General features: G+C 41.3%; 1 protein-coding gene across 1 annotated transcript in view; it reads right to left on the bottom strand.

The window, feature by feature from the left end:
* Positions 1-6809, bottom strand: part of VWDE (von Willebrand factor D and EGF domains) — a 52819-nt gene extending 46010 nt beyond the window's left edge. The window contains 4 exon segments of the mRNA XM_070059783.1: positions 733-945; positions 3559-3697; positions 5252-5341; positions 5903-6809. Coding sequence (XP_069915884.1) covers positions 733-945; positions 3559-3697; positions 5252-5341; positions 5903-6256 — 796 coding nt within the window. The 5' untranslated portion in view covers positions 6257-6809.
* Positions 6810-27278: the final 20469 nt, after the last annotated feature.

Below are 27278 nucleotides of genomic sequence, written 5' to 3'. Positions count from 1 at the left end.
AACAGATATTATAGTATGCTGCTGTGGCTCAGTGGGGTAAGTTTCTGCTTGTAATACTGATATCCATATTGGGCACTGACTGGACCCTGCTGTTCCACTTCTGATCCAGCTCCCTGCTAAAGCACCGGGGAAAACAAAGGAAGACGGTCCAGGTGCTTGAGCCCATGCCAGCCATGTCAGGGACCCAGTGGAGTTCCTGGCTCCTCACTCTTGCCTGGTTCAGCCCTGGCTTTTGCAGCCATTTGGTGAGAGAACCAGTGGATAGAAGATATCTCTCTCCCTCTCCCTCTCCCTCTCCCTCTCCCTCTCCCTCTCCCTCTCCCTCTCCCACTCCCTCTCCCTCTCTCTCCCCGTCTTTCAAATAAAGAAAGTATTAAAATAATAAAATACCAACCACAAAACCAAAATCAAAGCTACCAAAAGACAAGTCTTTCAAGAAGTTACCTGCCATCAAATCTAATTATATGTGGGTCAGTAAATGAACAGCAGTAAGCAGTTGGGACATTCTTTACTCTGATCTTAAAAACAAAGAGGTTTATTTGGTAAATATTACCATTAATTATTAGTGATATGTATGATAAATTTCTTGGCAATCTCAATAATTGTAAATTAATTACCACTTTTTCACAGTTATTGAAAACTGAATTATTTAAAAGTGAAAAAACTCATAATTTTAAATAAAGATATAGTGATAAAATACACATATCTTTAAGGATAAAACTGTACAGATATTTTTGTCAGGAATGTAGCCGTTCCGCAGGAAGTCCTCATGAGCTGTTGGCTGCACTACTATGTTTGTGACTCTATCTCCATCTCCAGAAAAATCTGTTAGAGCAGTGCAGGACACAAAGGCACGGCTACCGGTGCCATTAGAACAGGAAGCATTCTGGAGAAGGTCCACGTGGCAAGAAGACAGGGCCAAATTGAAGCCAAGGTACACTTTACCTATTTTAATGAAAAAATATGTTGAAAAATTTCCAAAGGAAATATAACAGTGAAAGCTGTAATAACTTATTAACATGAAATATAAATTAGAAGATTATTCTAAAATTATTTTCTTTCTTAAAAAATATGGTTGCATTTGCTCACTAAGTTAAACCAAAACTGCTGAAGCTACCTGCTATTTCTACAGTTTTGCTTAGGGCATGTATCCCTATTCCATCCATTGTTGAATAACAGTAATAGCTGTTAATTATTCATTTAAAGTTCATCATCCCAAAAAATAGAAAAATCAAAATCAGTGAAGGTGATCTCACACCAGTAATATACTATATTCTTTCACCTAAAACATATCCCAATATATGCAGAATTTTGAGATGTTCCCTTGCCTATGAACAAAGAATAAGAAAAACAATTTGGAGAAGAAATAGTAACAGAGAAGGAGGAAATTGTACCAGAAATTCTTACAACTAAACAAAATAAATATATTTCCAAAACACTGGCAAAGGAAGTAAGCTTTACATCAAGTTAATGTTTACAAAGTCCTCCTGAGAGCCAAGAAGGGATAAGGAAGTTGCTAAAAGTTTCCTATCTCCTTTTTTCACATACAGATTTTTTGAGCATTAAGTTACATTGGTCAGATATAGGTACACTTCACTAGATCCAAAATTCCTGAAGAGCTTTATTTGTCATATAATTTTGCTAGAAAATACGTACTTTCCCTAGGTACATAAAAACAATAGAAATGCCCTAACTCTTAACCAGCTCATTGAGTGAACACGTACTATTTCTGGCTTAGAGACAGGCCATGATTTCATTTTCCTCGGGTCTACACTAAGAGAGTCAAATTTCCCTTAAACCTGTGGAAAAACAGTATAGTGTGCAGAAATACACAAGAGATACCTATTTACTCTCTATGAAAGTAGAGATTTGATGAAAATAAACTTGGCAGTGAATATCCAGAATGAAATGCAGAAAACCTTCTCCAGAACAAAAGAAGCTACTTTTACTGACAGAGAAGAAGAGCATGCAAACTTCTAAAATGTAGGGCATTTTTTATATTATTATAGGAACACTTGCCTTGCTTGAAGAGTTTAGAGCATGCAAATACATTTTAAAGTTTACTTGTAATTGAAGAAAATCTTTACCTGATTTTTTTGAAAAATATCAATAGCAGCCTCTTTCTATTCTCATAAACTACAGTAATATTTGCATAATGCACTTCTTGTAGAATTTCATCCGTAGCAGACAGTGGTGTGATTTCTTATTCCTGGGCTATAATTCAAAATAGTGTTGGTGAAATATGAGTGAAGAAATGGATATTTTCTAAGACTGTTTACTGTCAAGTGCCTTGGGATGATCTCTTAATTCCTCCTCCTATCTCCTATCCACCTCCTTTCTTGGGTGCATCACTCCTATGAGGCTCCTCTCACTACTGGTTTTCTAATCCTCATTTTTCTGATTTACTCAGGTGTAATATGGACATGAAGACTAAGATACCTTGTGTTCAGTGAAATAAATAAATAAATTCATGAAATAAAATGTAATGTCCTGCCCATGATGAAAAGGCATGTGATATGTAACAGAACTGTAATTTCTCTTACAGGTTACACGTTATTTATATCTCTCTTACTTGCTCTGATCTCTAAATCAGAGGCTTGGGGGGAAAGGACTCAATCAGCTCCATCACTGCTGTCCATGGAATGTTTTCCCACGGTCTGTCTTGTTCTGTGAGAGGATTTCCATCCCCTCTGCATGGCCGTGACTGTGACGTATATGTGGTCATGAATCATATTTATATGAAATAATAAATCATTTACATAAAATAATTTTAAGACAAAAGATTCCCAAATAAGCTTATATTCAGGGAGACACATAAAGAACACAGTATGATGGGGCCGGCAACATGGCATAGTGGATTAAGCCACAGCCTGTGGCACTGGCACCTGATATGGGTGCCAGGTAGAGTCTTGGCTGCTCCACTTTCGATACAGCTCCCTGCTAATGCACTTGGAGAAGCAGAGAAGTATGGCTCAAATGCTTGGGTCCCTGCACCCACATGCGACAGAAAGATGGAGTTCCTGGATCCTGGCTTCGGTTTGACCCAATGCTGGCTATTGTGGGCATTTGGGGAGTGAACTAGCAGATGGAAGATCTGTCTGTCTCTCCCTCTAACTCTGCCTTTCAAATAAATAACATAAATTCTTAAAAGAATATACTATGAGGTCCATGTTTCATAAGCTTTTCGCATCAGTTATCACATCTCCTTCTTTGGGCATGATTTGGAAAATCTTAAACAGAAGTGTGTCCCTCTATCTGAAAACAAGGCAGAAAGTAGGAGGGTGAGGAGGTGGAAAGCTTGGGGAGGAGAAAGAAAAGGAGAAAGATGACAATTAAGAGGACGTTATTCAATGTTAATATTTTATTCCTACTTTGAGCCCAGAAAGAATAAAGGTAACAATCATCAATTTGGCCCAGTATTATTAATATAATTGAGCTATAATTTAATATAAACATGCAATATAGTTTACAGGAATTCATTCTAGTGATTTTTCTCTATGGAAAAATAAAAGTATCATTTGAAATCTAATAAGGAAATAAAATAAGTCAATATACGACCTTGATCAACGGTTTTTAGTTTTAATGACATTTTTCAATCTTGATCAAGTCCACTGAGTCCAGAACAAATGACTGGAATTGTGCTCTCTAACTGGTATTCTCTCCCATCTTCTTATATAGCGCTCAATTCAGGTTGCAACTGGTTTAAGAAAATAGGTAACACAGTTGAGTTAAAACAGAATTTATTTTTAAGGTATAATTTTAAAACACATTTTTTTCAGTATCTCTTCTTATGTTAGGTGAGCTGGTAGCAACTTAAGCACTGGATTTTTTTTTAACTGAACAGGAACAGCTAAAACCAAACACACTAAAATATAAGCAGCACACAGTTAGGAGTCCATAGAGCTGCTGTACTGCTCTGAGTCTGGACTCGGTCTGGTTCCAACAGGTGGGGCACATCACGGCCAGGCCGCTTGTCAACCTGGTTCCGTGGTGGACATTGGAGAAGGGAGGAGAAAGAAGACTTTTGGCTTTTTACTTTTTTCCATTTGTTTGCTAATGTTTACTGAAGCATCAATGGGGGAGTCTGGTTTTTCCTCAGGATTTATACTTACCATCTTATTATAAATGCAAGTTTTAGCATATATGAATCAAGTGATTATTACCACTCAATTATCTCAATCCACAGGTTATTCATCAGCCTCTGCTTTCCACACTTGGACTTAATGAGTCCTGCTGCTACTCAGGACTGGTCCTAGTCCTATTCCCAGGCCATTTTTTTTGAGGCAGGGATTTTTAATGTAGCCTCAAGTTTTGGCTAGCTCACAAAACAGATGTTTTTTAGTCCTGAGCATTCTTCCTCTTAGCCTAATAAGAAACAGTAGCTTGGGGCTGACCACTGGCCGTGGGGGTTGTCTGCTGGGTGTATGCCAAAGTACATCAAAGATTCCTGAGTTCCCGTGGTCTGAGCTCTGCTTCCCCTAACTCCTGTGGTTATGCTACTCTGACAATTAAATCTACTCTTCTCACTTCTTCTCAGTATCCCTACTACGAGTGCACAGGCCTCACCCAGGAATAGGTTTTATTCTGGTCCTGATTCCTGGTCTCACAATCTATCAGTTATCTCATCTTGTCCTTGAAGTAAGAATAAGTCCAGCTGGATTTCAGTCCTGTGAGTGAGACCTCCCTGTGGCATCCTGTTTGCTGTCTGGACCTCTTGACATTCTCCCTACTCCTTCTACTACTGCTGGATTCTCTGGGACCTCTGCTTCTCTGCTGAAGTAGTTCATCAGTTCTACCAGTACTACCAGCAATAACCAAATATACTGCCCTGTTTACTTAGCTCAGTCTTTGCAGTCCACAAAGCCAGAACAGTGGGCCAATTCAACTCTATTCAGGGGCTCCAATCCTTGGGTTCATACCCAGCTTCCAAAATGCACAATAAACACTGATAGGCTAACTTTTAGTGGTATGATGGGATGAATTATAGGAACAGAGCTTTTGTTTCCTTCTAGTTATAACAATTTCTTTAAAAAGTCACAAGTACATCCCAACTTCAGTTCATTAGCAGGGGTCCTTAAATTTTGTTGTGCCTTAAAACTATTGGGGTTATCCTTCAAAAACACAGACTCTTGGGTGTCAATCTTCTGATTCAATATGTGATGAGATCCAAGAACTACCGTTGATGCATCAACATTCAGAAAACATAGTTCTAAAGGAATCATCTTTCTGATACAACTCAACTGCTACCTACCTTGATGCCTACAAAAAATTCTTTGCTTTCACTGACTAAACTTTGCATATGTGGTTTCTCCAAGAAGAAGACAGAAGCACTACAGAATATCTATGAATACAGTTACTAGACAATCATTTAGCAATGAAATCATGGAGACAATGCATGCAAATTATTAGCCTTAACATTAACTTTAATTCTTGGAAATTAGTGCAAAAGAGATGAAAGAACCAAATCCTTGCTTGAAATCTGAAAAAAGTCCATCATGATACATAGTACTTATTCAAATCTCAACATCAACTACAATGTAGTAGGCTTTTTATTTAACATGTATTTAAAAGTGGATGAAAATATTATTATAACTAGAAAAAGTTAAAACTGTTTTCAACAATAATATATATAATTTTAAAACCTGAAGGATACATACTGTACAGTTATAAAGATTCATCAATAATAATCAGCAAATTGTAAAAGAAGATATTCATATATAATAACCAAGATTATTGATTCATCCAGTTAGCACTAGAATTAACACAGCTTCCAAGGAGGAAAAAAAGAAAGAGAAAAATATCAGGGTTTTATATTCTGGGGACAAAATCTACTCTCAGGATATGACGTTTTAAAAAATAACACATCCAATAAAAGAAAAGAAAATCTAATTTTTGAACATACCCTATCTCCAAGTCTGAGATTTATGCCATCAAGTTCTAAGAGAGAGAATGCCTGAACTGTGGCTTCCCGTTTCAGCTCCTCCTTGATTTCCTGAGAATACAGCCCGGTCCAAGCTACAAGAAATCCCACTGAGCTCTTCGTGGGAGAAACATCAAAAGCACACCTACAGAAAAGCCTGGACTCAATCAATTCCACCACAACCTTCAGCCTTCCTGGAGACGGAAGTGGCAATGAGGGCTGCAGCTGACAGGAGAAAAAGTAGGAGTTTATTTGAGCTCCAATAAAGACCAGGGAGGAGCTTACAGAAAGTACACAGAGACTCTGGAATGTATCTGAAGCAAAAATAAAATACATTTAGGAAATAAATGATTGTTTTCTAGCAGTCAGGAAAGCAGCTCATTCACATCTGATCCATAATTGCGTAAATACAGATGACGGCAGAACAACTTGGCACCTCAAATTCATATTAATACATGCAGAACAGTTGCCTTTGGAAAGTCTAGCTCTTGAAAGCACAATAATTTATAGTCTTTAAAGCAACTATCTTTTCTAAAAGACATAAAAAACACATTAAAGTTTTATCCATAATTCCTTGTTATACAGAAAAACCATTATAATGTAAATCCAAGTGACTATTTTAATCTGATAATTTTGTTCTTATAATTCAGCTCCTCATTACTCTGAGTTAAAAGAGCTGTTTATTGTGGGACAGCAAAATATATTAAGCACTAAACACCAGTCTTATTTTTAACCTCAGAAAACTGAAAAAAAAATTATTTGCAGATTCCTGCAGGAATTCAAAGATTTTACAATTTCTAATTCTAGGTATTTGCAAAATTAAATATGGGGATCTGAAAGGTTTCTAAATACGTGTTTGTCTTGTTTTATTTTGGAAAAGAGAAAATACACGAATGAAAAATTTTTTTAAAGTTTTAAAATGCACAAGTATTTTTTCCTATTATTTTCATGATAATATTATGACAATCACAAAACTAATCTTTCACTCCCACCATCTAGATTCTTGAAAATTTTGGAAGACTTTAACTTAAGGTCTCCTCTGTGTGGAAAATGTAGATATATAAGTGTTATTTTATCACACATTCCAAAGACCTGATGCCAAATTAATTGCTTTCAAATTAATCTAAATAACAAACATCTTACTAAATTTTAGGCCAAGTTAATGTACTGAAATTTGAAGGCAATACACATTACATCTAAATTTATATTTGATTTTTAAAAGTTATACATGTGACTAAAAATTTATCCTTAAGGAAACTAGGTAAAAGAAACTTGAATTTATTTCCACACAGAGAAAAGTTATACATGGAAAATATTTTTAGGGATAATAGAGGAAAATGACTGAAATAAGTCATGGCAATTAAAATTTCTAAAACAATATTTTTTTTTCTTCCTCTCTACTAGCTACTGAGATATACAGTTTTTTTAAAAGATTTATTTATTTATTTGAAAGTCAGAATTACACACACACAGAGGAGAGGCAGAGAGAGAGGTGTCTTCCACCTGATGGTTCACTCCCCAATTGGCTGCAACGGCTGGAGCCAGGCCAGGCCGAAGCCAGTAGCCAAAAGCCTCCTCCAGGTCTCCCACATGGGTGCAGGAGCCCAATGGCTTGGGCCATCTTCTACTGCTATCCCAGGCCACAGCAGAGAGCTGGATTGGAAGAACTAAAACAATATTTTAAATAGAATCAACTATGTGGGTGGACTGATCATTGCTTGCAATAATGTAGACCAAAGAAAATTTGCTAAAACATATTTTAAGAAAAAGATTTTGACATCAATAAATTATTTTTGCTTGAAAATCACAACTGTTATCAGTGTCAATTCTAAATTAGATTACTAAGTTGTAATTGCTTTCTATTTTACAATGAAACTTCAACTGCTAACTTTTTAAAAAATATTTATTTATTTGAAAGCAGCATTACAGAGCGAGAGAAAGAGAGAGAAAGAGAGAGAGATCTTCCACCTACTGGTTCACTCTCCAAATAGCCGCAACAGCTGGGGCTGGGCCAGGCAGAGGCTAGGAGCTTCTTCCAGGTCTCTCATGTGGGTGGCAAGGGCCCAAGGACTTGGGCCATCTTCCGCTGTTTTTCCAGGCGTATTAGCAGGGAGCTGGATCTGAAGTGGAGCAGCTGGGACTTTAACCACCGCTCATAGGAATGTTGGTGCTATAGGCAGCAGCTTAATCCCTTGCACCACAGCACCAGCCCCAATCTGGGGATTTGGCTTCAATACTTTCATTCCAGTTTAATTTGTCCAAATTGTGTACAACTTTGTACAGCATATTTTTCCAATTAATTGCATAAACATTTGAATACAACAAGTAGCTGGAAATTATTAGTTTATTCAAGGGAAAAAAAGGATTTTACTATATAATACATATGCATACAAAAGTCATATAACTATTTTTCAGAAAGGCTAAATAATTATATCTTATATATAATGCTACTGTTATTAATGGATATTGTTTTATTCTTTTAAGAACTTAAATCATGGGGCCTGTGCTATGCTGTGGTAGATTAAGCCTGCGCCTGCGGTACTGGCACCCTATATGGATGCCAGTTCGAATCCCGGCTGCTCCACTTCTGATCCAACTCCCTGCTGATGTCCTGGGAAATCAGTGGGAAATGGCCCAAGTGCTTGGGTCTCTGTACCCACATGGAAGATCCAGAAGAAGCTCCTAGCTCCTAGCCGTGGACTGGCTCAGCTGCTGCTGTTGAAGCCATTTGTGGAGTGAACTAGCAGATGGAAGACCTCTCTCTCTGTCTCTCCCTCCCTTTGTCTTTAACTCTGCCTCTCAAGTAAATAAATAAATAAATCTTAAAAAAAAAAAAAAGAACTTAAATCATAGAGCCTAATTAGGTTCCGATGTAACAATAGCTTGTTTAAAGAATACTAGGAAAGGTGGTTGGAAATACATTAGCAACTGGAATAGGGCATGAAAAAGCAACTCAGGATGAATTATTCTGAAAATCAGTATAGTACATTTTTTAAAATGCTATTTATTTTAGAAGGGGAGATAGAGGCCGGCGCCGTGGCTTACTAGGCTAATCCTCCACCTGCAGCACCGGCACCCCAGGTTCTAGTCCTGGTTGGGGCGCCGGATTCTGTCCTGCTTGCTCCTCTTCCATTCTAGCTCTCTGCTGTGGCCTGGGAGGGCAGTGGAGGATGGCTCAGGTTCTTGGGCCCTGCACCTGCATGGGAGACCAGGAGGAAGCACCTGGCTCCTGGCTTCAGATCAGTGCAGCATGCTGGCCACAATGCACCAGCTGTAGTGGCCACTTTGGGGGTGAACCAACAGAGAAAGGAAGACCTTTCTCTCTGTCTCTCTCTCTCACTAACTCTGCCTGTCAAAAAAGAAGAAAGAAAGAAAGAAAGAAAGAAAGAAAGAAAGAAAGAAAGAAAGAAAGAAAGAAAGAAAGAAAGAAAGAAAGAAAGGGAGATAGAGATAGACAGAAGGAGAGAGGGGGAGAGAGAGAGAGAAGGACACACTCATTCAATGATTCACTCTCCAAATATCTGCGTTGGCCATTGCTGATCTGGGCCAAAGCTGGGATTTGGGAACTCAGTCCAGGCATCTCAAGTGGGTGGCAAGGACCCAATTGGACTGTCGCCTCCCAGGATCTGTGTTAGCAGGAATCTAGAGTCAGGAGCCAAAGCCAAGAATTGAACCCAGGCACTCAGATTTGGGATGAGAATCTTAACCATTAGGATAAATGCCACTCCTATAATAGTCCTTTAAAAAGATGAAGTGTATTAATTTTAGACCTAGTATCTGAAGATTATATGACATATCCTGACTTATCTCATATAGCTTATTTCATAAGGCACCTTTGTTAATTATATATTAACAGTACCTCGTTCATTTTAGAATATCATATTTGGCTAGCAGGCCCTATAAAAAGTCTATTGTTTCAATCAATAATTTTAATTTCTGATCATTCTATAGGTAGATGTCATATATTTATTACCTAGTCATTTATTTAGAGTGGTTTATTTCAAGAATATATAGTAGGGAGGCTTAATATTTGGAATAACTTTAAAACATTAAACCAGATAGGAAATGAAAAATATAGATTGAAAGGAGAAAAAAAAATTGTACACTACTACCATCCTTAGTGTTTACTTTGCAAGAGCTAGTAAAAATGCAATCCTTCTACAAGACAAAAATGAGACTGAGATGCACAGATTTCTATCAACAATATACCATGACTACTGATTTCAAAGACTGTACTATTATATTTAAATGGTGTTTCTAGACCATTTTGTCCTTGTTTACACATTAGAAACACTGAAGCAATCAGCCAGCAGTTATTGGAAATCTGTAGGTGATTTTTTTCAAACATTACTAGGAAAATGCTGCCATAAATATTTGGCATATATGCTGCCTTATACAGTTCTCTAAGACATACTTTTGGAAGACGAATTACAAGGTAAAAATACATATGGATTTTTTATGACGTTGAGATAAATCACCAAATTTTCTCATGAAAAATCATACCTTGCATGCTTACCCAATCTGTTTACCATTCTGCCAACTCCAGGACTATTTCCCAAAGGTACAACAAAGTAATTTTTGTTTACTTTTTGTATCTACCAGACTGTGGCTTTAACAAATATCAACATAGTTCAACATTTAAAGCCACAGAACATAAATACTTATTGAAATTATTAGTTGATAAATATATTATTCAAAAGCAAAATGTGGGCCAGCGCCGCGGTTCAATAGGCTAATCCTTCACCTTGCGGCGCCGGCACACCGGGTTCTAGTCCCGGTCGGGGCTCTGGATTCTGTCCTGGTTGCCCCTCTTCCAGGCCAGCTCTCTGCTGTGGCCAGAGAGTGCAGTGGAGGATGGCCCAAGTGCTTGGGCCCTGCACCCCATGGGAGACCAGGAGAAGCACCTGGCTCCTGCCTTTGGATCAGTGTGGCGCACCAGCCGTGGCGGCCATTGGAGGGTGAACCAATGGCAAAGAAAGACCTTTCTCTATGTCTCTCTCACTGTCCACTCTGCCTGTCAAAAAAAAAAAAAAAAAAAAAAAAGCAAAATGTGATACTTACCAACACAGGCACCTCCAATTTCAATTTCCCCAGGGCCAGATGGGTGTAATTTTGCCTCAGGAATCACTGCAAAACATAAAGATGTGTGTATTGACTCAGCTGAGCATAAAGATGTAAATCCACCTATATCCAGGATGGCAATTCCTTGGAGAAATATGTTTTAATTCAAGCTGAGACTTCCTTGGCTTTTTTTTAATTTTTTTTTGTGTGTGTGTGTGTGTGTGTGTATTTGAGAGGCAGAATTATAGACAGAGAGAGGGCGAGGCAGAGAGCAAGGTCTTCCATCTGCTGGTTCACTTCCCAAATGGCCTCAATGGCAGGAGCTGGGCAGATCCCAGGCCAAGAGCCAGGAGCTTCTTCTGGATCTCCCACGTGAGTCATCTTCCACTGCTTTACCAGGCCATAAGCAGAGGACTGGATCAGAGAAGGGGCAGATGGGTCACAAACCAGCACCCATATTGGATGCTGGCACCATAGGTGGAAGCTTAACCTACTACACCACAGCATTTGCCCCAGTTTGTTTTGTTTTGTTCAGTAATAAACTTTTCCCTTTGAAGGATGAGATAAAATAAAAATAAGGTACAATATTTCAAAAACAATCCTAGCTCCCATTGTTTTCTAAATGTTTATCTGTATTGCAAAATAAGAAAACCACTAACATCAAGTGCTGGTGAGCAGGTGTACAACAGGGATGCACATTCATTGCTGGTGGAATTGCAAAATGGTGCAGCCACCATGAACTTGGCCACCTTCCACTGCTTTTCCCAGGCCATCAACAGGGAGCTGGGATGGAAGTGGGCAGCTGGGACTAAAACCAGTACCCAAATGGGATGCCAATGCTGCAGGCCATGGCTTAACACGCTACTCCATAGCGCCACCCCCAACACTGTCCTTTTCTTACCTCTCATCTACAACTCACTCACTCTGTTCATGCCAACGCGTTTCTCTCTTTCAGTTCCTTGAATTGCTACTTAAATACCAATCTAAAGACATAGGTATTAAAAAAAAAAAAAAAAGACGTATGCATTTGCTGTTCTACCAGGAATGCTTTACCCCTATATCATTTCCTGACTGCCTCATTCTCATTTAGAGCTCAGCTCAAATTCATCAGCTATTCAGACACTGACCTCCAGCTAAGTTTTGCCATTCTATTCTATTGCACTGGCCAGTTTAATTTATAGCATATTAATTTCAAAACTAATTTTAATTTTATTTTGTGCTAAATAGTTTAAAATAGATTTATATAAAAGTTTAAAAATAATACAAATAAATTATACCACTTATCCATCGTCTACAAATATCAACATAGTATAAAACCATAAAAGTCTTATTAAAAATAAGAAATGAGAGGCCCACGTTCTGGCACAGTAGGTTAAGCTACCACCTGAGATGCTTGCATCCCAAATCAGAGCGCCGGTTTGAGTCACCTTTGCTCTGCATCAATTCCACCTCCCTGTTAATATGCCTGGAAAACCAGCAGATTGTGGCCCAACTACTTGAGTACCTACCACCTACACTGGAAAGAGAGATGGAATTCCAGGCTCCTCACTTCAGCCTGGCCCACCCTTGGCTGTTGGGGTATTTGAAGAGTGACTGTCATTCTTCCAAACAAATAAAATAAATCTTTAAAAAGGACTAAAAAATTGACCTTAGAATTATCCTGTTAAATAAACTAAGGACTCTGTTCAGATTTTATCAGTTTCCACTCATACCATTCTCTATTGCAGTATCTAATCTAGGATATTATGCTGCATTTCTTATCATGTCTCTAACCTGTGACGCCATCTCATTTATTCCACATTTTTCATGATTCTGATATTTTTGAGGAGTGTTGCTCAGGTATTTTGTAGAATGTTCCTTAATTTGGGTTTATATGAATTTTCTCATGATTAGACTGGAGTTAGGGCTTTGGGGGAGGAATGTCACTAAAGAGAAGTGCCCTTCTTATTGCCTGTGATCAGGACATACATAATGTCAATGCACATTATCACTGGTGATGTTGCTTCGACCAAATGTGGTATATGCCAAGTTTCTGCTCATAAAATCACTAGTTGTCCCTTTCTAGACACCGTCACCTGCAAACAGCCACTGACTGCAGCCCACTATCTAAACGAGGGGAATCGACCTCCGTCTTCTAGATGAAGTAGTAGCCAAAAACATTACTTGCAATTCTTCCTTAAGGAGGCTCTATCTTTTTTCCTGTATTTATTTGTTTCTCTAATTATGCATTTTTGTAGCAGAGACCCATGGATGTTTATTTTAGTCTTTGAGTAATATTCACTTTATTTTTTATGTTTGAGGCATTCCATGGAACATATGTTCCATGAGGACAAATATGTCATTGGTGTTGTTCATCAATGTAACCCCAGAGCCTAAAGTAATTCCCAGCGCAGAATAGTCTTTCAATAAACACTGGTGAATAAAAGGTGAAATAATATGAAATACACATTTTCACGATATGTTTAACTCACTATCTTTCATTCTTAATTATAAAGATGAGCCACATAGAAGCCAATATTTTTTTACACAATCATTGTGCTCAGAGGAAAAACGAGGAAGTATGCTTTTATACTATCACATAAATAAATATTTTTGAGGACATTAAGATATTTGCAAAGAATCCTAAACTAATCAGGCCAATTTAAGCCAAGAATGTAGCTTTAGTCTGGCAATAATGGTAGGCCAAGTTTTTTACTGGGGTTTGTATTAGCTCATTTCAACCTACCCAGGAAACAAACACACAAATGCACCAAGATTATCATTCCACGGTTAGCAGTTATGTGTATTACTGATGCTTTCTTGCCTTCCGCACGATAGCCCATGCATCCCTGAGTGGGCTGTAGTAAGTACACAAAAAATTTCCCACAGTTTCTTACAGACACAGGGATTTGAAAAAGACAGCAGTCTTTGGTCGCACTGAACAGAAACCACCATGTGGCACAAGCGGTCAGGTGCTTCATCTCCCCAGGAGAAGGCAGTGTTTCTGAATCTCAGGGACAGCCAGATGGGGGCCTGTGTTCCACAGTGGTTCATCTTTTGTGTCAGAGGAAACAAAAGGTGAAAATCCAGTTTAACTTTGCATCTTCTTTTACATGACATTTGAAATATTATTAATTTTAAATATTTATTAATTATTCCCACTTAGAAAGGCAGAGAGGGAAAGAGTGAGATCTTCCAAACACTGGTCCATTCCTCAAGTGTACACAACAGTTGGGGTTGCGCCAGGCTCAAGCCTGGAGCCTAGAACTCAATCCAGCTCTCCAGTGTGGGTGTAGGGCCCAAGTACATGAGCCATCACCTGCTGCCATCCACGGTGAGCATCAGCATGAAGCAGGATGGGATATGGAAGAACCAGGACTCAAGCCAGGCACTGCAATATGGGATAAGGCCTCTCATGCAGCAATCACTGTGGCTAATACCTACCCCACTAATCATTTTTAAAAAACCTAGTAACTTGTCTTATACTATACAAGGAAAAGCAATTTTAAGGAATACCAAACTCAAGGGTAGGTAACTTATAATTAATATAAACCTATCTATGTAAGGGTCTTTATTCTTTTTTGTTACATTTGTATGGTAAACAAGAGAAATTAAATGTTGGCTGATTTTTTAAAAATTTATTCATCTACTTGAAAGTCAGAGTTACAGAGAGAGAGAGAACCTGCACCCATTCATTCACTCTCCAGACAGCCCCAATGGCCAGGGCTGAGGCAGGCTGAAGCCAGGAGCCAGGAGCCAGGAGCTTCATCTATGTCTACTACATGGGTGGCAGGGCCCACATACTTAGGCCATCTTCCATTGCTTTTCCCAGGCCATTAGCAGGGAGCTGGATGGGAAGTAGAACAGCCAGGAACTGAACCAGAACAAATGGGATGCTGGAGTCACTACAACTTTGGCCCCAAATGTTGGATGATTTACTAAAAAAGCAACAAGTAACAAGAACTGAAGTACTTAAAATATAAAGTAGGTTACTGCCTACAGATTACGTGTGGTTAAGCACAGGTGAACTGAAGAATGGGTGCCTATGTTCAAAACCTGTCTCTTAAACCTGCTAAGCTGGGTGACTCTGAGAGCATGATGTCAAATGATATCTTTCCTGAATGGCCGACAGAAATAATGATGATGGATTGTAACTTACAGTTGTGGAAATTATGTAAGATAGGCAAAGTGACTTGCTGGACTGCATGGAATGTGACATTATTATTATTACTGCTATAGCTGATAACAGTTGGACTGCTAACTGGAGTGATAACACAGGGATACTCCTTTGAATGAACTCAACTTGATACAAAATTAAAATAACACTTCAGCATGTAAAAGAAATTGGCTGTCAGAAGATTCAATCCTCATGACAAAAGCACATAAGGAAGAGCACTTGTTAGCCCTGGGACGTGGACATACCTCAACACACATGGTTGGCATTTCAGCAGGTCTGTCAAAGAGGAGAAACCGATATCATCTGAGGGAGAGGGAGTGGTCACAGATCAGGTCTTGAACAGCCTACTGCTGAAGGTGTAAAGAATCAAAATAGACACTTCTATAAGGATTGCGAAGAATCCCATGTCCCCCAGGAGAGCACTCATGAGCTAGATGGAGAGACAAGTGTCTCCATGGAACATGTTTTAGTCATTGACATAGTTTAATCCTCGGTCAAAACTGACTCCCAAGATGAAAGAAAGCAAATGAACTCACCATGTGCATAAAGACCCTCTGAAATGTCAGGGTCTCCTACAGCAAATACACCAACAAAACCCATTAGAATACATTTTTGAGGTTCAAAGCTTTCATGTAATTTGAACCAACAGAGCTGACTGCTCTTGAGATAATGTCTGCTTAGCTAGAACACCTCAAGACACTACAGGTTTCTGCCCGGTCCTCCCATTTGAATGCCACCATGGGTCCTCTTGATGAGCTTTCCCTCAAAGCAGGCCCCAGCCCTCAACATCCCATCTCTGCCAGATCCTGGACTGCAAGCTGAGCTCATCTCTTAGTCAGCCTCACACTGAAGTTCCCTGTATTCTCTGGTACAAGAAAGAACATAACACTTTTCCTTACCTCCTTCCCTCTACCCTCTCACTTTTCCTTCTTCCTTCCTCCCTTTTCCTTTCTTAGCTAAAATATTGGATGTCCCCTTTCTCTAATAAGCACAAGAAAATATATGAGTTGAGAGAGAGAGAGAGAGAGAGAGAGACATTTTGAAGGAGCATCAAAAAACACCATGGAGAAAGGAAGAGTCCCAAAAGCCAAAGTGACCTAACAGACATACATAACACCATCCCAACAACAGCAGAATATGAATTCTTCCAAAGTAGACATGGAACATTTCCCCAGGATATACCATAAGTTAGACCATAAAACAAACCTCAGTAAACTTTAAAAAAGATGGAATTTGGACACATTGAGTTCTTTGCCCACAATGGAATGTAATCAGTAACAGACTGAAATTTAACACACTTACAAATATATGCAAAGCAAATGGCCCAAATAAGCACTAGGTCAAAGAAGAAATGAAGAGGTAAATTGGAAACTACTTGAATAAGAATTAAAATGAAGACATCACATGCCAAATTTTATGGGATATTGTAAAGTAGTGCTCAGAGATAAATTTATAGGTATAAATGCCTATATTAAAAAAGAAAAAAGTCTCATACTTTAAGATATTAGAAAAATAAGAGTATACTGAACCCAAGGGAGACATAGGGAGAAAATTTTAAGATCATTTCTAGAATAACTCTCTTTTGATGCCTACTCATCACGCTGGAAAGAGGATCCTTATATTTTTTTCTCTTTTTTTTTTTTTTTTTTTTTTTTTTGACAGGCAGAGTGGACAGTGAGAGAGAGACAGAGAGAGAAAGGTCTTCCTTTTGCCGTTGGTTCACCCTCCAATGGCCGCCGCTGCAGCCGGCGCACCGCGCTGATCCAATGGCAGGAACCAGGATCCAGGTGCTTTTCCTGGTCTCCCATGGGGTGCAGGGCCCAAGCACCTGGGCCATCCTCCACTGCACTCCCTGGCCATAGCAGAGAGCTGGCCTGGAAGAGGGGCAACCGGGACAGAATCCGGCGCCCCAACCGGGACTAGAACCCGGTGTGCCGGCGCCGCAAGGTGGAGGATTAGCCTATTGAGCCACGGCGCCGGCCCTCTCTGTGGTTTTGACAGAAAAAGAACCCTCCAGGTGAAGGACTGCAAATGGGTTCCCTATAAAAAATGAATGAAATTGAGGGTAGAAATTTCTTTGTCCCACATTCCATCTGCTCCTCCTATCTTAACAACCAACTCAAGATCTGTATTGGTGAGCATTCGGAAAAGTGGAAGATTTCCTACGTCTAAGCTTTCTCCTATCTCAGCTCTAAACTTTCTCTGGTTCAAGTTCTCTTAACTTCCAAAGCTCTTGCTAAAAAGCCAAAACCCCTTTCTTCTATGTTGGCTGTTCCAGCTCTCACATTCTCACTCACTGTACCTTCCCCTCTGGCCCAGGAATCCCAATCTTATTTCAGAACCAGCCCTTGTCCAAAGTCTACCAAGGCAAGTTTGGGAATGGGCCATCTCTATGCCATCATCCCCTGGCTCTCATTCTCCAACCAGTCTTCACCCCTCCCTGTCCTGTTCATTTTACCATAAGAATAACATCTTCCTGGGCTCTCAGGTCACCTATCCCACCCTTCTGACAGCTCTTTTGTTTTATCATGACCAAGCCAGACAGGAAAATCAGGTCTTTTGATGGGTTTTTGGGTACATCAGAGTGTCCCTGGAAAATTGCATTCTGCTCTTCCTTCCTCAGAGAGCCATTTGTCAGTGAAACTGGGCACAGCCCAGAGCAATGCTTCAGTACCTTGTCAGGTCTCCTCAATTCCTACAAACTCGATTTCCTGGTCCCATGAAAGAGTGCTTCCTAGATTGGCCCTTCAAACCAGTGGCTCACGGAATTAATTACTATTTCCAGATATATTTTCTTTTCCCTCATTGTCCCTCTACTCAGTAACCTGCTAGATTCTCCTCCTTAAAATCTCTCTCTCCAACCAAAGGATATGTCAGTTTCATTTGCCTCTCGATCGAAAAACTTATTCATGGTTTACATAGCACCTTTCTTAGGTTCTCCAATAATGACTCTGTCCTTTGTTCTAGACCCTATGTAGGCCATTTGGGGCCTCTTTCCTTTGTAATCATAATCTTAATCAATGGCTCTATTCACGACCTGTGTGTGCTGATGATCCTCTCCTCCACTTAATATTGTATGATTGTTTAGAATTTTTCTACAGACAAACCCCTCTACCCATGAGCAGCCTTTCTTCCAGTCTTGATCGGGATCAGCTTCTCAGCTTCTCTCTCAATAGTGATCTCAGGAACAGCTTTGGGCCACAACGTTGTCTCGACTCCAAAACAACTCCAACAGTTGTAAGAGGAGGTCACTAATCCATTGAGACCTCAGCTGATACTGAGGTCTCCAAAACCGTACCACCTCACTAACAGGCGTGGTATTACAGAACAGACTGACCTTAATGTTAACCAATCAGGCCACACAAAACCACAACCATCTAACAGCATCACTAGGGTCCAGAGACCCCCCCCATTTCCTCTCCTCTATAAAATCCTGCCATTACTTGGTTAATGCCACTACTAGGACCACTGGCCGCTATTCTCACCCTGGCTTTTATACTATCCTGTCTAAGTGTTTACAGGAGGTGATAATGGAACAAACCAAAGCCTTCACTAACCAGGTGGTCAACCAAATGCTGCTACAGGGATACACTTGGCTCCTCACCCAGATCTTGGCTTGAGGCATCACTCCCTGATAGCGGAGAGTGACTCATTTCCCGCATGTCAGCAGGAAGTAGCTCTAAAGACAGATCATCATCCCTCCACCCCTCCTGGACTTTGGGGGCCGATATAATCCCATGCAACACTTGCTTTATAAACAAACAAAGGGGGCAATGTTAGTAAAATGGCAGTCTTATCTGTGGTGCAATCTTGTCCTCAGCTCTAGCCCCCCCCCCGCCATTGCTAGAAGTCAGGTGACAAAATAGCCCAACCACAGGGGTCAGCTCCACTCCACCCCAATGAGATTCATCGCTCCTAATGAAGTAGGCAGGCATACAGGTTAAAATAAATTAGGTTTGTGAGCTGGAAGACCACGTGCCTGTGTGACCTCACACCCTACCTGATACCTTCGCCATGCCCCTGTGTGACGTCATGCTCCTACCTGGCCACACCTGGGTGCCCACCAGCCAATCAGGTTAATTAACCACTCCCCTTTGGAAATGGGTTAATAGCCTGGGACGTGGTGTGTCCTGCCCTTCTGTGTCCTGGCCTCTTTCCAGGAGGGGGCTGGCTGAAGCCCTGCACCCTCAGGGCGCGTGGCCTTTGGGCCACCTGCTCTAGGCTTCCTGGCCTAGATGCTCCTCCATGTGGCTGGTTCCTGGTGCTCGGTATGAATCCAGATTTACCCCTCTCTCTTAGATAAAGCTCTCTCTTTCCTATGATTTCTCTCACTGAATAAAAGCTTAAAATGTACCATGCTGCCTCATTTATTGATTCCGGTATTTAGAATTCTTCTCTAAATATTAGGCAAGAACCCTCTCAGGCTTATTAATATTGGGGATTTACTAATAAGCATATGGTGATATCATATGGCACCCCAAATTCCATAACATGTGTGGCACCCTAGATAGCGCTTCTGGGGAACTTTAAGGGGCCACGTTTTCATATAATTTTTAGGGGTCCATTCTGCAATATCACTACTTCTCTAGCCCCTACAAAGGTATAACAGGACCTGCTTCCCACATATGTGCTCTCTCTCTTGATCTCTCTCTCCCCCCTTCACCCCTTCCCTCCCACCTATTGGATTTCCCCCATCAATAAATCTTTTCCCTTAAAAAAAAAACTTCATACTGTAATATCATAGAACACTGTTGAAAGAAACAAAAATTCTAATTAAAAAAATACATCCATATTTATGGATCAGAGGACTTAATGTTCTTTGGAATTTGCAGATTCATGACAATTTCAAACAGAATACCAGCTGATGCCTTTAGATTATGAAATTCATATGGAAGTTCAAGGGTCCTAGAATGATGAAAGCAATCTTGAGAAAGAACAAAGTAGGAGGACCCAAGCTTTCCCACTTCAAAATTTACTACAAATCAACAGTAATCAAGATAGTGTGTGGTACTGGCATAAGGACAGACATTAGATCAATAAATAGAATCAAGAATTCAGAAATAAACCCATATATCCATGGTTAACTGATTTTCGACAAGGGTGCTACCACTGTTCACTTAGAGAAAAGACAATATTTTCAACTAATATTTTGGGATATCCAGATATCCACATATAATGGAATGAGGCTGGATCCTTACCTTATACCAAATAAGAAATTAACTCAAAACTGATCCAAGACCAAAATATAAAACTTAAAACTATAAGTCTCTTAGGAAAAGATATTGAGCTAAATCTTTACTACTTAAAATTGGCAATGGATTACGACAATAAAAACATATTCAATAAAGGAAAAGATAAATTGATCATCAAAATGAAAAATTTCTATACTTCATAGGACACTAAGAAAGTGAAAAGGGGCTGAGGTTTGTCCCAATGGTTAAGATGCCTGTGTCCCATATAGGAGTGCTGGGTTTGACTCTTGGCTCCACTCCAGACTCTGGCTTCCTGCTAATGCAGATCCTGGAAGGCAGCAGGCAATGGGTCTTGCCACTCAAGTGGCACACGTGGATTGAGATCCAGGCTCTTGGCTTCTGCTGGCAGCCACTGTGGGCATCTAAGGAGCGAACCAATCAATAGGACCTCTCTCAGTCCCTCTCCCTTCTCTGCTACCTCTCCCTTCTAAATAAATTAATTAAACATTTTTTGAAGAACTGAAAAGACAACTCACAGAATGTGAAAAATAACTGCAAAATTGATATGAAAAGTGTATGTAGAATAGAATATAAAATTACCCGTTTGACTCAAGAAAAAAGCCAACAAAATAATTAAGAAAAATGGCAAGATATCTGCAATGGTATTTCTCCAAAGAATATATTCAAATGCCCAATAAGCATATGAAGAAATGCTTGACACCCTTAGCCATCAGAGAATTTTAGATAAAACCAGAGATGCCACTTCATACTTGCAGGATGGCAGACTCAAAACAAACCACAGAAGCATTGGTAGGAATGTGAAGAACCCGTAACCTTCAACACACGGCTGCAGTGTCCTTCAAATGTGTAGTCATAGAGTTAGCTCAGCAGTTCTACTGCTAGGTATACATCCAAGAGGAATGAAAACAAGTAGCTACACAAAAACCTACACAATGCTGTTTGTAGCAGCATTGTTTATAGTAGCCAGAAGGTGGAAATAACTCAAACTGATGCATGTATATACAAAATGTGGTATCTCCTTGTAATGGAACATTACCTTTCAAAGAAATGATGTACAGACACATGTTACAATACGGATGAGCCTTGAAAACATTATACTGGGTGGGAAAACAGACACAAAAAACTTATCATATGATTCCTATGATTATAAAAAAATACACAGTTTAGATACAAATTAGTGACTGCTTATGGCTAGAGAGGCAGGGAGGGTGATGGAGGATCTGAGTGACAGCTAAGGGCCCAGTTTTTCTTTTTGACTTTATAAAAATGTTCTAAAATTGCAGTGATGGTTATACACATGAGATACACTGAAAACAATAGGACCGTACACTTTAAATGAGTGATCTGTACAGTATATGACTATGGCTTAATAAATCTGAAAAAAGTCTCAGTAAGTATACTTTCCAGTCACCTTCTCTGCTTCTATTGAAACGATTACCTTTACCATGACATGAGCTTTAAGCTAGTACGAGATAATAGCTGCCTTTCCTAGAAAAGCCACTAACCTAGCATGTGGAAGCAAAAGGAGTTGCGTGGTCTGCAGTAAGTGTGGAAGTATCTTCTCTTCTAAGTATTGGTCTTTTTTTTCTAGAAACATCTAACTGTAAGGAATGTACACTTCATAGGCTGTTATGTGCATCTTAAAAAGCTCCTCATAAAGATCTGGTAAATGCATAAGCAAACCAGAGAAGGCACAGCTGTTAAGTTGTTTCATTTCAGAAAACAATAAGCTGCGTTCTAACTTTTTAAAAATTTTACCCTCCCCTCCCCTCCCCCAAGCAAACTTACCTTAGTGAAACTGGTGAGGATGCATAAGATGATAAGAAGACAAAATTACACCCTAAGCACTTTTTTTTTTTTTTTTTTTGACAGGCAGAGTGGACAGTGAGAGAGAGAGAAAAGTCTTCCTTTGCCGTTGGTTCACCCTCCAATGGCCACCGCGGCCGGCGCGCTGCCGTTCCGATGGCAGGAGCCAGGTGCTTCTCCTGGTCTCCCATGGGGTGCAGGGCCCAAGCACTTGGGCCATCCTCCACTGCACTCCCTGGCCACAGCAGAGAGCTGGCCTGGAAGAGGGACAACCGGGACAGAATCCGGAGCCCCGACCGGGACTAGAACCCGGTGTGCCGGCGCCGCTAGGCGGAGGATTAGCTTAGTGAGCCGCGGCGCCGGCCAACCCTAAGCACTTATAAACGTTCCCCATGAATTATTTTTCAAGCTGCAGCTGACTGCACAACGGATCAGATGTATCTGAAAACTACGAGGACACCTAAATAATCAACAGGTCACCGCTCCGTGAACACCGGCACGCAGGGCTGACGAAGCTGACTACGCGTCCTGTACCTTCACCGTATTTTACCCCGTATTTTCCTTGCCAGGGATGAAGGGAGGCGGACAGATTTCTTCCACGGCAGCCAAACGAATTCTAACACAGGTACGAAGAGAACCTAGAGACTTCCGACAGGGCCCAGAGGTTCGCTAGCTCGTCGTTTCCGCGCGCGGGCGCAGCCTGGCACCTAACTTTGCCGGCACTTTGCACCCACTGGCGTTATCTGGAGGACCCAGCCAAACGGTAAAGCGCGGGAAACGAAGGCACACAAGCAGGACCGGGGGTCGCAGGGGTGGAAAAAGTCCACCAGCGCCAGGGAGCCGCAGACAACGCCGGCGCACCGGGCTGTCCAGCGCCCGCGGCGGCAGCGACAACGGGAAGGTCCGGCGGCGACAACCGCACGAAGCCCGAAAGCGGCCCCGCGCGCCTACCTCGCCCACGGGCCCCGGGTGCCAGCGGCGTCAGCGCCAGGGCCGGCGTCCAGGCTCCGCCGGGCATGGCTCCTGCGCCGAAGGCCGGGGCCAGCGGAGCCTCGGAGCCCTCCTCTCCAGACATTCTCCCGGCCTCAGGGAGGCGGCGAGTCCCCGCTCCGCGGGCGCAGCCAGCTCTTCCCCGGGACAGGGACCCGAGCCCGGGCGCTACCTCCTCAACGACGACGACCCCTCCCCCGCCTCCTCCCCTCACCTTCCTCACCCTCCTCCTCCTCCTCCTCCCTCCTTCTCCCCCCGCCCCGACTGCCCGCGCGCGGGCGCCACGGCCCACCGGCCCACGCACCTTCCGCGCGCCCAGCTCCTGGGACGCACGTGTGTGAGAAGGAACGAGTAACATAGGCCGCTCTTCTGCGAGCCCTCCAGTCAGAGAAGCCTCGGGGGGTCGGCGCCCCGCGCCACCGCTCGGCCCCCTCTCCAGATGCGGCTTTGCTCCCGAGGGCCGGAGCGTCTCCTTAAGCCTCACTAGGAAATGGCGGGAGGAGGGCGCACGGGGGCCTGCTGCGAGGGCGCGGCCCTGCCCTTGCCTCAGGGACCGGTTCAAAAGCGCAAGGGTCCTGTCCAGCACTCCCCAGAGCTTGGGGTCTGCCCACAGTGAGCTCCCTGGCGGTCCTGTGGTGACGCAGCAGGCTCCACGAGTGCAGGGCGTCGACTCCACCCAGTTGTCTTCAGACACGTGGTTGCCTGTGCAGAGGGGCCATTGTGTGTCTGTGTGTGTGAGAACAACACCTCCCTCCCCCAGCTTGCCTCAGTCCTGCAGTACTTGGATCCATCACCTGGCAGAGGCTTAACCGGGGACGCAGGAGCCACTGGGGAGCAGCAGCAGCCGCCTGTGCAGAGGGCCCATCGTGTGTGTGTGTGTGTGTGTGTGTGTGTGTGTGAGACCAGGGGAGCAGGAGACACTGGGGAGCAGCAGCAGCCGCCTGTGCAGAGGGCCCATCGTGTGTGTGTGTGTGTGTGTGTGTGTGTGAGACCAGGGGAGCAGGAGATACTGGGGAGCAGCTGCAGCAGCCACAGGGGTTGTTAGTGAACCCTGGTTCCATATACAGGTTTATGGGATCAGGTGCTGAAGAAAGGAGGTGCCTCAGTGCCCCCAGAAAAGTGATTTTTAAATAGTTTCTATTCTTTTTCATTTAAAAAAGAAATTACCATTTAAAATTTAAAACTTCTCTCCAAGAGTAAAGTATTAACCTGTGTTGGAAAACAAATTTTGCATGGGCCAAAACAAACATGAGACCCCTTTATACTCAGCCTTCTAGGAAGAGAATTACATGCAGCCTTTTGGTGAGGGGTGTGCAGATGATTTTCATCTTAAAACGAATATTTTAGTCTGGGCAAGATGAAGTCCCAGAGATTTCTTAGTGCATGTGTTTTGTTTCAGGCTGTGGAGTCCTGGTAAACCTGAGACGGAAACACAAAGTGCAGATTTCTCAGTCTCATCAGGAGTGGTAGTAGTTACAGTTAGGATCAAATCTTAACAGATCTTTTGTGAATTGATTATCTAGCAGTATCGACAAATGCAATACACCTTTATACTTTCTTAGGGGAAAAATAACATCTCTGACTTCCATCAACCATATAATTGTAATATTAGTCTTATTTTTCCCTTCATGTTTTTATTAAAAAAGCCAGTTTACAAATTTAAAATATACTTGTCCCAAAACCCAGTTTTCCTCCTGATGAATTAAGATGGCAAAAACTAAAATAAATTTTTTTAGATCTGGGTAGAAAAATTAAACCATCTTGGATCTTCTAGAATGCACTGATTAAAATTTCATTACAAGACTGAAAAACAAGTATTAAAGTCGACACTTCAACATATGTCTTGTGAGGTTAACAAAAAATTGGCGTGAGACTTAATTTACATTTTTATTTTTGAGAAGAAAAAAACAATGGAAGCATGGTATCCTTATTGCAGATGTTGTTGGTGCTTGTACAGTACAGTAAATATCAGAAATAATACAGAATGTATGAGGGAAGAAGTAAACCGAGCATGGCTAAGTACAATGCAACTTAAATGAAAAGTTCATCAGGGAGAAATGTCAAATAATAATTTTCTTTTTTTTTTAACTTTTATTTAATGAATATAAATTTCCAAAGTACGATTTATGGATTACAATGGCTTCCCCCCCATACCGTCCCTCCCACCCACAACCCTCCCCTCTCCCACTCCCTCTCCCCTTCCATTCACATCAAGATTCATTTTCGATTATCTTAATATACAGAAGATCAGCTTAGTATACATTAAGTAAGGATTTCAACAGTTTGCTCCCACACAGAAACCTAAAGTGAAAAATAATAGATGATTTTTTTTAAATGATGATGAATTTTCTTGGAAAAGGAAGTGTTTCAGCTTTTGTCATGTTCATCTACCAGTGATGATAGGTTTGACTGATTGGGAAAGAAAAATTCAGGGAGCAGAAAGACAGTAATTAAGGGCAGATACCCTGGATTCAGGAGACTTGGGCTCTGCTTCCTATTTAGAGCCTGTGAAGCCTTGAACAGCCACTCATCCTCTCTTCAACTTCATTTTTCTGTACAACAGGAATGATAGTACCCCACAGAGTTTAAGAATCAGCAGTGTGTGGGGGGCGTGGGGCGGAGGGGAGCTGGAGAGAGAGCACTTGGACTAGTGTCTATTATTAGTGCTACACAGTAGTAGTTATGGATGGATCTAGTCGTTTAGTGTTATGAAAGCAAGAGTTAAAGTCTATGTAATTATGCTTTTTCTTCTAATTATGTAAAGGTGCATGGTTTCGCAGCAGTACTGAATTGCAGGTTACTGCATAATTTGGAGTAACTTTACTGAGAAACACCTATGTATCTAACACAAATTTAAATGAGAGAGGCCTTGCTCTCTCCTGAACCATGTTGGGACAATAGACTCTCTTGCCCTGAAATGCAAAATTGGTGGGGTTGCTTGGTAGTGTACTTGAGCTGAGCACTGGAACAGTGAGAGCCAAAGAAAACCTGTATTCAGATCAAGAGCCAAGTAGTAAAAGCTGACCAGCTGAGAGGGGAGGAAAGACCAAGGTGGATGCCCAAGGAGAAGTGGAGATGAGAAACCTGAGAGAATAGAGAAACAGTGAAATGGGAAACATGTGGGTGTGGTGGAGAAACAGAGAAACCACACACGTGCACCGAGGAGAGAGACACAGGCAGAGAAACAGAGGCCGGCAGAGGGTTTCCTCCATCCCAATGATTTTCCATTCCATGGCCCCAGACTTGGGAGGATGGCCTATTTTCCTGTCTAGAGTTTCATTAAATATCTCCAGGACACTGTCTGTAAATTGGGTTTAAGTGAGACTGAATTGGGTTTTTTACATTTGAAAGGATGGTATCTAACCCCAGTAGAAAATACAAGCCATATAAATTTGGCATTTTCTGCTCTGCTTAAGTATTTTGCTAGAGAAGGAATAGAAAAAGTGCCATTGTGATTAGTACTTAAATGTTGCAGTCCCCTTGTCTAAAGGGGAAATGGGTCATTTGGCCACACAGAACCTCTGCCATCCATTGTCCAAGGAAGGATCTGTTTCTTTGCCTTCTCCAGCTACTAGAGGCTTTCTGCACAGAGTGACGCATGGCTCTTTCCTCCATTTCCCCAGGCAGTGGTGGGACATCCTTTCTCCTGTCTGCTCTCTGCTTTAGTCCTTGGATCAGTCTTGGAACTGACCTTCCTGCTTTGCTGTCACATGGACGCACTAGATTATACTGAGGCTGAAGATTGTACTGTGTGATTCAAACAGGCTTTTTTTTTTTTACTATAAAATATGGCATTTTTATGGGAAATTAATCCCAAATGCAACAGAACACCTAGCAGAAGACTGAGAAATTACTTTTTGAAAGTTTTGTTTCTGACATTTTTTGCAATAAAGCAAGCCTTAAAAGTTGCTATTTTAATAAATAAACTTATTTCAAATTAATATTTTTCCACAATGTGATTTTAAAATGAGATTGGAATACTAATGTTCCTTTGGGAGGAATTGAAAAAAGATATTTTCCTGTTTAACTGGCATCCAAATACACCAAGTAATACTGATTGCATCTGAAGTGGACATTATAAATGATTTTTAAATTGAAGTGTAAGTGTAATGGCTATTTGAATATTATTTCT

This window comes from Oryctolagus cuniculus, chromosome 16 (assembly GCF_964237555.1).
Source record: "Oryctolagus cuniculus chromosome 16, mOryCun1.1, whole genome shotgun sequence".
Classification (NCBI taxonomy): Eukaryota; Metazoa; Chordata; class Mammalia; order Lagomorpha; family Leporidae; genus Oryctolagus; species Oryctolagus cuniculus.
The sequence above is the reverse complement of the archived record's forward strand: the minus strand, read 5'-3'. Positions and strand labels throughout refer to the sequence as shown.